The sequence below is a fragment of the Embiotoca jacksoni genome, unplaced genomic scaffold, assembly GCF_022577435.1.
Source record: "Embiotoca jacksoni isolate LCO1_2020_lvr unplaced genomic scaffold, fEmbJac1.0.p SCAF_22, whole genome shotgun sequence".
Lineage (NCBI taxonomy): Eukaryota > Metazoa > Chordata > Actinopteri > Embiotocidae > Embiotoca > Embiotoca jacksoni.
This window is the reverse complement of record NW_027185363.1, coordinates 770,001-784,429: the sequence shown is the minus strand read 5'-3', so window position 1 is coordinate 784,429 and position 14,429 is coordinate 770,001. Positions and strand designations below refer to the sequence as shown.

The window sequence follows — 14,429 nt, the reverse complement described above, 5'->3', positions numbered from 1 at the left end:
TTGTGTTAGTGCTGGATGACCATTGCTGATGTATTAGTATTTTAATATGAGCCAGGCAGATTGAAGTTGCTGTAAATAGACAGGTTTCCCAATAAAACGTTATATCATACCTGATCCACGAATCATATGTATTTTAAGAAAAACTGTTTTGCAAACAAATGTGAAAATACAAGAAAAGAATTAAACGGTGGCAGGGAATGAAGCGCATTTCCTTTTATGTTTTCAAACAAGTTAATGTCACAGAATAACAGAAATGCACAATGATTCACAGATTACATTTGTCAGATAGTTTTTTTTATTATGTTTTATTGTATTTATTCCAGACAAAAGTTTATTGTGTGTATCGCTTATCCACGAGGACAGTAAAAGGCATAATCCGGTTTATTGTTTGTCATACTTGTCGATCCTGCAAAACGTTATTTGACAGATTCTAATTTTACTGTCATGGTCTTGTTTAATCTTGTAGTCTTGCCCTGCACAGGAGGCTATACTTAAGCACTTTATTTTTACTGAGGTTCAGGAGCTGGGTCAGCATAACACAAGGGGTCATCAAAGTCACGTTTGAAATCGTAGGGGTCAAAGTAAGGGTCGGCGGGCTTCTCGTTGTCTGCTGCTTCTGGCACACTTTCCTCAGCCTTTGCTACTTCCTCTTTCTTCACTTTCTCCTCAGCGTGTTCCTCTGAGGCAGCTGTGTCTTGGATAGGGCGGGGAGGGTGGTCGATGAGGCAGTCTGGGTCCCAGTATGGGTCACAGTCGTACTCCGTGCCTTTGGTAGTGATGGCGGGAGGAGGGGGAGGTCGGTCAGCCTTTTTGGGAGCAGGAGGGGGAGCAGGTGGTTTGGGCAGAGCAGCAGCTTTTATTTCCTCCTCCTCTGTTTTGGGCCTGCAGACGGGGTTGTGTGTCAGGTCACACAGTACTGGGACGGCCCCTGTTGGCATGTAGACGATCTGAGGTTTGCACAGCGGGTCCTTGGGGTTACACAGATAGACCTTCTGAGCAATGTCCAGAGGGTCTGGTGCCGGAGCTGGAGGAGGCTGGGTGGTAGTCGTTGGGGCTGCAGTAGTGGTCAGCACACCCATGGCATTTTGGTAACTGGAGGCGTCTGGGCCGTAGATCAGCTCCAATTGACGCATCTGCTGATACAGCATCCTGATCCTGTCAATCTCGTAGAGCTGATGGAGAAAACCAGAGACACACCAGAGAGGAACTTTTAACTGAATGCCACATATGTAAGACAAAATATTTTACCTTTGCTCAACTTACTCCTTCAATGTGCCCAATGCTGTTGTAGAAGCGGTAGTAGGACTGAAAGTCAGGTTTGCCTTTGTACCATTTTGGGTCGATGTTCCTCTTTGGTCGAGAATTGGTCAAGAAGTCATGTGCTTGAGCAGAGTCGATGCTGACTGGAAGTCCTGCAGAGAAACAGACAAGCAGGGATGTTACGGAAAAAAGAACTACTTAATTTAGAATCCCAATTGAGAAGTACATTGTGTTAGAGAAATGATATGTAGAAATATAATCTAAATATCAATTTAATATTTAAAAAATTATAACCAAATATAATATCAATTATTTTTTATTTTACTATCTCCTTGACAAATTGAAATGTATCCATATCCAAATACCTTCTGGATTCTTCACTCTCACCAGAGATGTTGCTTCAAGCAAACCTGGAGGGAGACAGAGGGTAGAATAGACATACAGCTCAAACAACATAAGACTGTACTCTGCATAGTATTACACAGCAGCTACAATATAAATTATAATTATGGCTGTGTGAACAGTGTTATCAAGACTTTATGCCACCACACATTCAGCATCCAGTAATAACAAATAGAACTGATGTTTTCTTGTTTTATGTGATCAGTTCACATGCAGTTAGTGGCAACTCTTTAATAAAGATAGATGATAAATAGTATAATGCATTTTATCAGACGCACCTGCTATTAATAGCAAGCAGCAAAGTACCCTCGACAGGGACACCTGGGAAATCATCCTTGTGATCTGAAATTGCACAAATAACACAAACACATTCAGATAAATTTTTTCACAAATGCTCAATAGACAAATAGACATTGTATACTGAAAACACAAAACAAATAACAAAGGTACATGCAATAGTGTTACACTCTGAAAAACAACAAAGTTTTGGGAAAAAACAGTCAGTAATATTCCTTTAAAATCCTATTAGAAAATTGCAGCATACATTTTAGTTTGTTGTGAAGTCCCTGCTGGACCGTGTAGGTTCTTTCTGTTATACTAGAGGACCTATTTTTTTTTTTAATTTCCCAATCATCCTTGTGCTACATTTTCAAATCACTTTTTAAACAGAGAATCTGGCACAAATATTTTTATTTTTTGTTTGATTCCAGTAGAATTACAAATTTAAAATAAACAATAAAAAGCAAGTAAATTGTCCTTATTTGAACAGCTTTACTTGTCATAGAGTAAAAAAAGCAAACTGACCCTGCTCACCTGCTGTTGCACCTCCCCAGTTCTCATCTCATCTGCAGCTCACCATAACTGTTCCTGACTACTGCTATCAATATTGGAGCCTTTCCATTGGCCAGTGAACTGCAACTAGGCCCGACCCCACCCCTCATGTATTTTTCTCTACATGTGGAAGAGCTCATTAGTACACTGAGTGTGAACCAGCAGTAAAAGACCAACTTCAAACAAAATGTGTCTCCTTGAAAAGCCACAAGAAACAGTCGTGCAACAGTAGGGCACCCACTGGGTGCTCAGGCAGTCCAGTTTCTTGGTTGTTACTGTTGGGCTCATTCAGACCGGTTTTCCCCAATCACTCAAGGCAAAGTTAATGCTTACAATTAAAAAGATTTCTTAAATGTATGGCTGCTAAACAGATTTTTCTGAACCAAATATGCAAACTATAGTGGCATGCACCTGGCTACTGTAGATTAAGTCTTGACAAAACATACCTGGCAGGTAAAAATTGACCCTTTCCCTCAAAACAGCTGGATATGTCCTTTTAACTCTGGTCCTGGCCAGTCAAAAAACAGAGGGGGAGCTGAGTTAATTACTGTTTAAGTCCCCAAGAAATATGCAGGAATTATGGGCTAACTTGTCCAAGTGCAAAGTCAATGTAACACATGCTGGGAGATGTTGTTTAGTGACCTCAAAAAGTCACCTTAAAACAAATATTTCTGAGAGAACAGATTGAACACACATCAACCGATACGTTTTAAAGATATTTTGACAAAGGTTGAGAATACAATTCATTTAAGTTATTTCCTGTGTCTTATTCTCTTAGTTTTGTTAGAGACGAAAATAACATCATGACTAATTTTCCTAATAAAATACATCCAATTTGAAAGCTCAAGTGCTGTCAGATCAACACACTAATGTGGGATTACGTGAGAAACAAGAGATTTACAGTGTAGTGTGATGAAGCCTGTGCGAAAGCCCATATTATTAAATCTACCACGCATTCCTACAACTTTGAACACGTTGCATTAAGGATTAGTGATGGTGATGAACTGTGAAAATGGTAGAAAAGATAGACGAGTGTGACGACCACAGAGCTTTATTTCACAGACTGCTAGCTTCACTGTACTCCTTTAGGCATCTGTAAAATAGCCGTTTGACCGAGGGTACATCATCTATTATGTTTGTGTGTATGTGCCATGTACAGGCAAATATTAATTTTTTTCAATTGATTATTATTTGCCTCATTGCAACTTTCCCGCTTTCTGTTTAAACTTTGCTCAATTTTCATTTTGCTCAGAGCCTGTTTGCCATTTCAAGCAGTGGAGCAAATTCTTCCCCTCTAACCAGCAGGTGAGGCTGCGATCAAAGAGCTGCACGAAGGAGCCAGGCAGTCTGAGGGGTCCTGCCAGGTGGCTAATGGTGAACATCATACTGTAATTGCTCTGTGCACATGACAAAAATAGAAGGGTAAGGGTATGTGTTTCACTGAAATGATATACATTTATTTCGCCTGAGCACAGAGACAAACAGCCTCAAAAAAATACATCAATCGGTTTTACAGAAGGTGTGATTTTGGGGAGAAAAAAAAAAAGTCAGGAATCTGACATTTTCATCATGTTGTAGGCTTGTTCAAGTGTATATTGCAGCAATACTCTATAATTTACAAAACAATGAATTTAGCCCTCAGATATACACCCTGAACACGAGGGTAGAACAGTGCCATACAAAAGAGGTGTTCTTGAAATATTGATAGACTATTTATTTATTCTTTAAATTATAAAAAAATATATATGTTTAGCAAAAGTCCAAGGCTTTAAAAAATGGATTACCCAACACCCAAACTTATTGTCTGTTACATTTAACTCTTGTTTTTTTTAACTCTTGTTTTTTTAACTCTTGTTTTTATCTAAAGTCAAACTTGAAATGAAAACTATGAAATAGTTACATTACTGCAAATGTGGAGACGCTTTGTTGCACAACTTTACCACCACCATCAGGGTGTCAATTATCATAACGTGTCATCCTCTGATCTTTAGGTGAAATTACAGCTGGTCCTGGAGCTCTCTGCAGGACACCAGAAAGATCAGCTCCAGAGGATTGTTTTCAGCTCTGCACCCTTCATTCTAAAACGATGGCACCTCTGTGTTATTTTACAGCAGGAATATGCTCTCTTACTTTGAGGGCAGCTTCGTTGTCATTCTGATTCTCATGCTACAAATGGTATATATGCAAAGTCACTGCTATCATGTAGCACTGGAGATATTTGGATAGAATGTTTCTGTTGTTGGACAAAATCGAATTTGATCTTCTATTGGCAACTCACAGAGTCCACCCTTACTCAGCCCACATACAGCAAAAGATTACAGTTAAGATCTAGTTGCCAAAGCAGGACTGCATACAGTACAAAGCATAATGTTGCCTCATCTCATCTAATTATATTAGCACAGCAGGGCAGGCTATCAGTTAATCCTGCATAGATCCAGACAAGCACTAATACCACGATGTCAGCCTTTATTAAACCAAAGCCACATGACAACTACAAACTCCACTTTGATCAGATTAAAGTTGCTTCATCCAGTACTTATTCAAATTCCGATGAACACACTTGTATCAATATTACTCACATTAATCCTGTAAGGAGTCACATTGTTGAAAATGATGTGTGCAATAAATAACTTCGACATAATGTGGTGAAATCAAGGTCAACGTTAAAGTACAGAAAGTACTGTCGCAGCATGTAAAAGCACAGGTGTAAATGATAGAACATTAATGATATCTGTATTTCATTTAGCTGCTTCAGTTTCAGGGTCCTGGTATTTTGGATTTTGAGTCTGCTATAGTTTACTGGGATTGTTTTTATACTGCGATAATGCTATGCTAACTTAAGAAACGGGCCTTACTACATTTCTTTCCACAGCAAAACAGCCCATGTAGTGAATAACAGAAATAAACATGAAACCATGAGAAAACAAAGTGCTGTGACATCTTTACTCACACTTAAGCAAACAAATATTAGACTTCGACTTTATTAATCCCACAGTGGGGAAATGTAGTCATCACAGCAGCGTAGAAACGCAAAAATGTGCACACAATAAGAACAAATTTACAAATGCATATACATAAAATAAGATAAAAATAATTATGTTTGAAAAAAATTAAGAGCAATGAATAAATACACACACACACACACACACACACACACACACACACACACACACACACACGTAGGTGAAACTAGGTGCCGGAGCTGCACTTTAGGGGGCGCTGGCGAGCCGTTTGGCCACGCCCACTCGCAAAACACGTCAGATGTATGTCTCATCACGCGTGAGGTTTCAAGCATCCCTTGACCTTAAACATAAACTTCCTGTGTCACGGAGAGACATCAAGCTTTGCCGCTTTGTCACGGCGACGCCCATTGACAAAGTCGAAGGAATGTCTCCATATATCATCAACTACACGTTTATGTTATTGTGACCCGACTTGATGTTTGGAGGAGGTCGGTCCACATACACAAGATTTAAAGCAACTTGTAGTTTCTCGGCGAGGCCCTCAAAATGGCCGCCTCTTTACGGGCACACGCGTCGACGAAAACGAATTCTTTTGATAAGATTTAATCTCAAACATGTTAACAATCCATAGAAACTAAATTCAAGTCGGTGCGACAAAATCTCTAGGACAAGTTCGACAAAGTACAACGCGTAAGAATCGCCCAAAATGGCGACTAAATTCAAAATGGTGGACTTCTTGTGGAGTTGACGTAAAGGTGCGATGTAACTTTTTTGTGCGTCCAGGTGTGATACACGTGTCCACCGGATTTAGTGAATTTAGGTAAATGTGGCCGCCGGGGCATCTCTGTAGGGGGCGCCCTCGAGCCATTTGGCCACGCCCACTCACGACTCCACTAGAATACGAAATTTTTCTCCGGGAGACAATATGTGTATCTACTTTTATGAGTTTTTGAATATGATAAAGCCTCCAAAAAGGCAAAGCACTTCACGTAAGAATAATAATAACAAGGAACGAGAATAATTCCTTGAAAAATAATAGCTGCTCGGGCCCTAATAAAATAAATAAAATAAAATAAAAAAATAAATACAGTTTATAGTCCCATTTAACTGCAAATTACTGTATTATAGTCTGTATGTGAGATGTGGATTATTCACATCCGCGTTGCATGTCATACATCTGCAGAAAGCGCAGATCGTTTTCCGGACGGGTCCTGCTGTCATATCCAAGTCTGTCCAGCAGGAGGCAGCACAACAAAACAAACCCGGAAACGTCTGGCTCGGTGTGTCAGTTCCTTTAAGGATGTCGGAAGTTTTGTAGTTCCTGTGATGTTGACCTGTCAGCGTTGTAGTACAGGCTGTCATTGCTGATAAGTTTCGCTGTCCTCCTCGTAGTGGCGGGTTTGTTTTGTTTTTCCTTCCCCTCGCCGGTAACGCAGCAGGTCCACCGGAGGGCCCCCCCCCCCCCCCCCCCCCCCCCCGTCGGACGCGCCGCGTTATTCGTCCTTGCTGTTGTCACCGGTGTCAGCTAATCGACGAGCTAACGGCTAAAGTTAGCCGAGGAGCCAAGCCGACTTGACAGCGAGCCTGCTTTTAGCCTGCTAGCCAGCCGACGGCGCCCCTGAGCAGCGTCAGCTCGCCGGCGACCCCGCTGCGCGGTGCGAGAGGAGGAAGCCGCCCACTCCGCTGCAAAGCAGCAATCCGGACAAAAAAAAACAAAAGAGTGAACGGTAAGTCGGCACAAACTTAAAGCAGCGAGCTAACGGTAGCTGGTGTCGCGAAACCAGGGGCGTCGGCGAATTGGTTAAAAGGATTTATTTGATTTGAGACAGGTTTTTTTTGTTGTTGTTGTACGGATCAGCTGCACAACCAGCGTCCCCAGCACAACCAGCTCCTCCTCGGTCATCTTGTTCTGGACACCGGTCGGAGGTCCGAGTTGAGCCGCGCTCACTTTTGGCACATCTTTGTGCGTTTCTATAACGTTTGTCTTTGGGACTTTTGAAGCTCCGTGGGGGAAACTAGTCTTTGGGAACATTGTGTGACATGAACCCCCCCCCCCCCCGTGGTTCTCAATGTGTGGTCAGGGGTCCATCGGAGGGGCCGGGACAGGAGGACGTACGTTTTCGATGGATCTGCGTGTCCACACAGTCTTTTCCTCCCAACTACAGTTCACTTGAAGTATATATACATATATATATATATATATATATACATATATATATACATATCTCGAGCTGAAACTAATCAGCCAGTAGAAAATGGACGTTACCATTTCAGTCATTGATTAGTCATTGGAGTTATTTGTGAAGCACACAGTCATATATTCAAGGGTTTTCCCGAACAAGGCAGGGCAAGCTGTTTGCACTACCTCGGTTTCAATCCGAGGTCTAATACTTGTATTTGTTCCCCAGTGGACTTCTGGCTGTTACTTGTTTATTATTGAATCTGGTCTCGATTGTTTTTTTAAAAAAAAAAATGTGGGGGGGAAAGTTGTACACAGACATGTTAATTGTAATGATCAAAAAATTATGTGAAATTGCATATTTTTATTTGGGAAAATATAACATTTTCTTGGGGCAGCCCCCCCCCCCCCAAAAAAAAATACCACACTGAATACTTTCCGCAATCTTAGCGACAACACTGTAATCTCTGGTTCCATGTTGTGAGGATTTGCTGCTTATTGTCATTCGATCTAATTGAAACTTGAATATCTTGAAGTTTTGGATTGTTGGCAGGACAAAACAAGTTATTTGAAGACAGTTCTTGGACGTTGCGATGGGCCTTTTTCACTTTGTCTAATATTCATGAGTGACGATGAACAAAAACAGTAATTAACAGATAAATCGGTGTTAAAAAAAAAATGGTATAAGCCTAAATAGTGGTAGCCACTGTAAGTTGTATTCATGAGCAATTCCCTTGTTGGTTTCTTTGAGAGGCATTGTTATACTAAATGAGGTTACAGGCTCTGTCACGAACCTGTTGCAGTGCATCTTGTCAAACAAGACTTGGCACTGTCCTTTTGTGCTTTCTTATTATAGCAGCCAGTTTCAGTGCAGACATGTGCTGTTCGTGTAAATCTTCGCTGTGTGTGTGTGTGTGTGTGTGTGTGTGTGTGTGTGTGTGTGTGTGTGTGTGTGTGAGCCCTGCAGGCCTTCCCAGGCTCAGCTGCTGCTGCTGCCAAGAGAAAGGGGCAGGGGGCCGCCAGCTTGTGCAAGCGCCCAGTGTTGGGTCAGGTAGCTGTCGCCACCAGGGACGTGGACTGGACGGCCACGTCCTTCGCTCATTGTGCAGAGTCACACTTTCGTGCTGCAGCAGAAGTCCAGTCAATGTTAAATCAGTGACCGTTTCGTAACAACGAACTCTCCCTTTCATAACCTTCATTTGTTTTGTGTTGCGATGGAATGTGTGGAATGGGGCAGGACACCACAACACAGGAGCCCCTTGTGATAGGAGGTCTATGCCGGTTTCCTTTTTGTTTCGCTGTAGTCTGACAAGACCGGGTGCATGTCACACAATCACTGTGGATGGGATCCTTGAAGGTGTCTCAAACTCTGTTTAAAATTTGTTTTTTTTTCATCTTAAGCCGGTCCTGTTTTACTGGGATACACAGGACAATTATAGACTCCACCAAAACACTAAACTTAGACTCGTCAACATTTTGCTTCTGCATGGTTGATTTTTATCTACTGAAAATTATTATGCAGCCATTCTGATCATCGATTTCTTATTTGCATAATTTTTAAAGCAACAATTTTTCCACATTTTATGGCTCCGTAGGAGCTACATAAACAAATTCACCTTGGGTGATGGGGAAATTGTGATTTGGAAAGTCTTCTGATGTTTTATATACAAAAAAGATCCAAGATAAAGTGCGAAAATAATCAGCAGTCAGAGTAGGCAGTCATGTGTATGACTTAATTATTTTCAGCTGCACATCAGGGTATCTACTACAGCTATGCTGGCTGAATTGAAAGAAGTGATTTTTGTATTGCTTTATAGTTTCCTTTAACTATGCAAGGGTGTGCTGCCAGGTTGTGGAAAGACATCCAGCTGGCTGTCATGTGCATAACGCAGTCAGCCGAAGTCAATCATCATCTAATATGATAGAACGCCCACTTGTGGCGGCGTGCTGACTCTGGTTGAAACAGGACGGGATGTCCTGTTGCCAAATGTGACGTTAACTTGATCTCAGTCAGCGTTTATCTTTGGAAAACCAGCAGAGCAGGCATCACAAGTTGAAAGCAGGAGAGGGTTCGTTCTCCGTTTTCTGTTGGAACAGGTGGTGTTTGCTTATTATCCTTTCAGCTGACCTTTATTTGTAGGTCAGTGAGAGCTTTTCACTTTTTTTTAAATCCAAGGTGTCCTGGTGGTTCTTTGAGTCGAAGCTGGGGTCTCTGTTACTGGGTCAAGGTTGACCTGGTATATATCATCTGCCATAAGCCCACAACTGTCTAGATTTACAGCCTGTCTGTGCTGAGTATGCTGTACTGTAAGTATAGAATAATTATGTAACATAAAGCTCATATCCAGAAGGCCGCCACAAGGCACCGTGTAAAGCTGCATCTGTACTCCTGTACTCCTACCAGGGCACATCGCAAAGCAGTGTGTGTGTGTGTGTGTGTGTGAAGTATTGTGGCCTTTTGTGACGTTTGTCTCGGTCTTTTCCCCAGATGGAGGCCCAGAGCTCTAGCGGGCTGCTGCTGTCCAGGAAGAGAAGAAGAGACGGCTCCAAAGGGGAGGCCGAGGAGGGTGAAAGACTTGGGAAAATCCTCAGATGTACCGTGGTGAGTCAGCTGTGTCAGCTGGCGACGTGTTTGTCCAGCGGTTCCCGTAGGTTCGGTGATATATACTCTGCACGCCAGCGCCAAGAGCAATAAAGTTTCCAAATATTTCAGATTTCATCAGATCACCCACAAGCCGTAGCACCCTTGATCGTCACGTCGGTTTATTCTGCAATAGTCCGGGAAAGGTTGTTGCATAATCCCAGAGACAAGATGCCATTGTGTCCAAATAGAGAAGAAAAAGGGATTCAGTGTGGTGGACAGCAAACATTTTTGTGAGAATAAAAACTTAATTCATCACTCACGCCATCTCGATACGCTCGCTTTAGGGATTGAAGCACCCCGCGCCTTACGCAGATGAGCTGGTGCCAGTTAATGCTAAACCCTACGAGCGAGTCAGCATGGAGGAGGCCAAGAGGGGAACGCCGCGTGAGTCTGAATCTTTTCAATCTCCCAGCAGACTTCGACAATCTTTTTCACTCTCTCCTTTTTCTTTGTACCCCCCCCCCCCCCCCCCCCCCCCCGCCGTTTTAACACATTTGTTAATTTGTTCTCGTCTCTCCCCGTCCAGCCGACAGACCGGTACGAGTCTACGCAGATGGTATCTTTGACGTTTTCCACTCGGGTCACGCGAGAGCCCTCATGCAGGCCAAATGCCTCTTCCCGAATACACACCTCATTGTCGGAGGTAAGTGGGAGTCTCTTGTGTCTCCCTGTGGTTTGTTTGCTACTTTGCGTGTCTGTCACGTCCTGCCCCTGACTGTCCTCCTCCTAAAAATGTGAAACGGCCGCAATAAAAGACACGTTTTTGCTTCCTGACCTTTTGGTCTCGGGTGAAGCTATGAAACCGCTGCCCACTGCTTCACAGCCTCCTCTTCGGCGTGCTCAACGGTTTGGCCACCTTGAATCATAATTTCTGTAAATATCCCTCCCCGCTCACAGTGTGCAGTGACGACCTGACCCACAAATACAAGGGCTTCACCGTGATGAACGAGGACGAGCGATACGATGCCATCAGTCACTGCCGCTTACGTGGATGAAGTGGTGCGGAACGCTCCCTGGACGTTAACGCCAGAGTTTCTGACGAGACATCGCGTGAGTGGATGACGCAGAAACACTCCAGATAACAGCCGAACAGAGAAACAGAGAAATCTTAAACTGAGAGGCAAACTGTTGATAAATTGTTAGCTAAAGAATGCAAGAGCAGGAGTAGGGCAGCCACCGCCCCCTGCTGTTTTTTTTTTTTTTTTTTTTTGGTGTATTCATGTTTTTGTGCAATTTGCGGATATGAATCTTGTTGTAACGATCTCTCCAGATTGACTTTGTTGCCCATGACGACATCCCGTACTCCTCAGCGGGCAGCGATGACGTGTACAAGCACATTAAAGAAGCTGGTGAGTGACAAAGTAACCGAGAGAGGTGGTGAGTAAGTAACCAGAAGATACAGCTCAGGATGTGCTGCTGCTTCTTATTTCCTTACTTATGCAGCACTGTGTCGCATGCTTGAATTAAAAACCTATCTGAGGGTCCAAAATACTGAGCTTCTTTTTGTAATAAGGAAATCAATCCTGAATAATACAGTCTTTGTGATTTCATATTGCCTCAGAGGATAGCAATGTACCAGCGGTCCATATTAATTTGTGCATTTTTTTTTCTTCAAAAGAATTTTCCCTCAGCTGAAGCACAAAGACTGATCCTCAGATTGATGAATAGATATTTGTTTGCTGATTTCATATGACTGAATTGACAGGTGTCATTGGTACTTAAAGTGAGAGTTGGTTGTGTCTTCCCGTGCACCATGTCACATGGAAGACAGCTGTTGCAGCATCGGGGACACGACACAACGTCCCAAACAAAAAAAAAATTAAACCAAATTAGTCTTACCTGCTCGTCGTCCCCCTTTTGACCCCGTCTGTGTTTCTCAGGTATGTTCGCTCCCACCCAGCGGACCGAGGGCATCTCCACCTCCGACATCATCACTCGCATCGTCCGCGACTACGATGTCTACGTCAGACGCAACCTGCAGAGAGGATACACGGCCAAGGAACTCAACGTCAGCTTCATCAATGTAGGAAACGGACCTCTGGAGTGTCTCACACAGAGAGACAGAGAGACAAGAGAGAGACAGAGAGACAAGAGAGAGAGACAGACAGAGAGAGAGACACAGAGAGAGAGAGAGAGAGAGACAGAGCGAGAGAGACAGACAGAGAGAGAGAGAGAGAGAGACAGACAGAGAGAGAGAAAGAGAGACACAAACAGAAAGAGAGACAGAGAGAGAGAGAGAGAGACACAGAGAGACAGACAGAGAGAGACTGAGACAGACAGAGACTGTGTGACAGGGTTTTTCGTCTCGTCCAGGTCGGCCTGCTTCAGCTGCTCCGTACTGTAGAAAATAATGATGCCATAGATTCCTGCTGCAGCCTCACAGGAGCACACAGCTACTCTCCCTCTCTGTGGTGCAGTGGAAACATTTGTAGTGGATCCCTCTCCCCCCACTGCAGTGGAAAAGCCCTGTGTGTGTGTGTGTGCGTGTGTGTGTGTGTGTGTGCGTGTGTGTGTGTGTGTGTGTGCGTGTGTGCGCGTGTGTGCGCGTGTGGGTGCGCGACAGTTACAGACCTCCTAAGCTGGTATTTGTAATGTCCCCCCCCCTGCTGTCCTCGTGTCCCGCTATCAGGAGAAGAAGTACCACCTGCAGGAGCGCGTGGACAAGGTGAAGAGGAAGGTACGCGACGTGGAGGAGAAGAGCAAAGAGTTCGTGCAGAAGGTGGAGGAGAAGAGCATCGACCTCATCCAGAAATGGGAGGAGAAGTCCAGGGAGTTCATCGGCAACTTCTTGCAGATGTTCGGGCCCGAGGGAGCGCTGGTGAGGACTCCCCGACTCTTGTTTGGTCCGTAAGCCGCGTTTAATCGGGGAGGGTCGAACGAGAGCCGAGGAGACGCGCCGCAGTGGGAAGGGAGGCTTTAAAATCAAGGACGCGTCAGAGGTGCCGTCACTTCCACTCGTCTGTAAATGAACAAAGCATGAAAACCGCTCCATCGTCTCGACACGGCGACGCCCGCAGAGGGCCGGACGGCGTCTCGCTTGAGATTCCAAGCTGTCGACGTATGTGAAAGAAAAGCAGTCGTAAAATGAAACCCGGGGGGGTGGGGGGGGGGGGGGGTCCGTCAAATTTTAATTTTTTTTTTTTTTTTTTCTCCACAAATTGAAACGTCTTTAAATACACATTAACATGAATCCAACATGTTGTAGCGGATGGATGAATGGAGGCAGAAGATTCGATCTTTCGGTCAGAAATGCGCACATTCAGCGACACGGCAGCAGCTCTCTCAAGCTGGACACCGGTTCACTCGCAGCGCGAGACGAGCCTGGACATGTCCCTCCAAGCCTCCTGCGCTCCTCCAGTTTCATATAAAACACTATTTTATGCGATATATATATATATATAGTAGGGGGTCCCTGCTCCATCTCTCTATCAGTTTGGGGGGGGTCCTTGGCCTGAAAGATTGTTGAAGACCCCCTGGTGAGAAAAAAAAAAAAAAAAAAAAAGGTCCAGGCTGAAAACGATCAAAGCTTCCTTTTAACTCCGTTGGTAGAAAAGTTATACAGTCACATGACTCTCTGAAAATAGTTGTACACATGAGCACAGCGCAGGTGTTTGTTTTTTTTGTCTTTTCATGTCTCCTCCTTCCACGTGACGGTTTTTGATCATCAGCTGATGGGACCGACGTGGTCTCCCGGTTTCTGTCTCTCCTCCGCAGAAGCACATGCTGAAGGAAGGGAAAGGCCGCATGCTGCAGGCCATCAGCCCCCGGCAGAGCCCCAACAGCAGCCCCACCCGCGAGGAGCGCTCCCCCCTCCCCCACCTTCCGCCTCCCCTTCTTCTCCAAGACGTCCCCGCCTCCCTCCCCCCCGCCGCACCACAGCAAGGCCCGCGGCTACCTCATCAGCGAGGACGACGACGAGGACGAGGAGGAGGAGGACGAGGAGGACGAAAACTAGACGGCTGAAGGGGGTCTCGCCGTCGGGTCCCAGTCGGCCGGCAGAGCTGCCGGGTGGCGCGCTTTTCATCGAGCCCCCCCCCGGTTCGAGTTTTTCTTTTGATGTTTAGCATTTCAGTGTTAACTGTAAAACACCCAGGTTCTCCACAAACGACCTTTTTTTTTTTTTTTTTTTTTAATCTTTTTTCTTTCTTTC

At 44.3% G+C, this 14,429-nt stretch overlaps 2 protein-coding genes across 2 annotated transcripts in view; one reads left to right on the top strand and one right to left on the bottom strand.

Annotated features, from left to right (window-relative positions):
• Positions 1 to 323: 323 nt before the first annotated feature.
• Positions 324 to 7,359, bottom strand: LOC138203230 (uncharacterized). The gene is made up of 5 exons (XM_069157981.1): positions 7,308 to 7,359; positions 1,969 to 2,004; positions 1,626 to 1,670; positions 1,264 to 1,412; positions 324 to 1,172 (listed from the first exon to the last, which is right to left on the bottom strand). Exons 1-5 carry the CDS (start codon positions 7,357 to 7,359, stop codon positions 507 to 509), a joined length of 948 nt encoding a protein of 315 aa, XP_069014082.1. The 3' UTR covers positions 324 to 506.
• The window catches only part of LOC138202794 (choline-phosphate cytidylyltransferase A-like), an 8,936-nt gene continuing 1,426 nt past the window's right edge, over positions 6,920 to 14,429 (top strand). Inside the window, 11 exon segments of the mRNA XM_069157058.1 lie at positions 6,920 to 7,183; positions 10,124 to 10,237; positions 10,564 to 10,663; positions 10,806 to 10,922; positions 11,177 to 11,262; positions 11,264 to 11,329; positions 11,550 to 11,628; positions 12,160 to 12,302; positions 12,909 to 13,097; positions 13,994 to 14,076; positions 14,078 to 14,429. The exon segment at positions 14,078 to 14,429 is cut by the window's right edge and continues 1,426 nt beyond it. Coding sequence (XP_069013159.1) covers positions 10,124 to 10,237; positions 10,564 to 10,663; positions 10,806 to 10,922; positions 11,177 to 11,262; positions 11,264 to 11,329; positions 11,550 to 11,628; positions 12,160 to 12,302; positions 12,909 to 13,097; positions 13,994 to 14,076; positions 14,078 to 14,234 — 1,134 coding nt within the window. The 5' untranslated portion in view covers positions 6,920 to 7,183 and the 3' untranslated portion in view covers positions 14,235 to 14,429.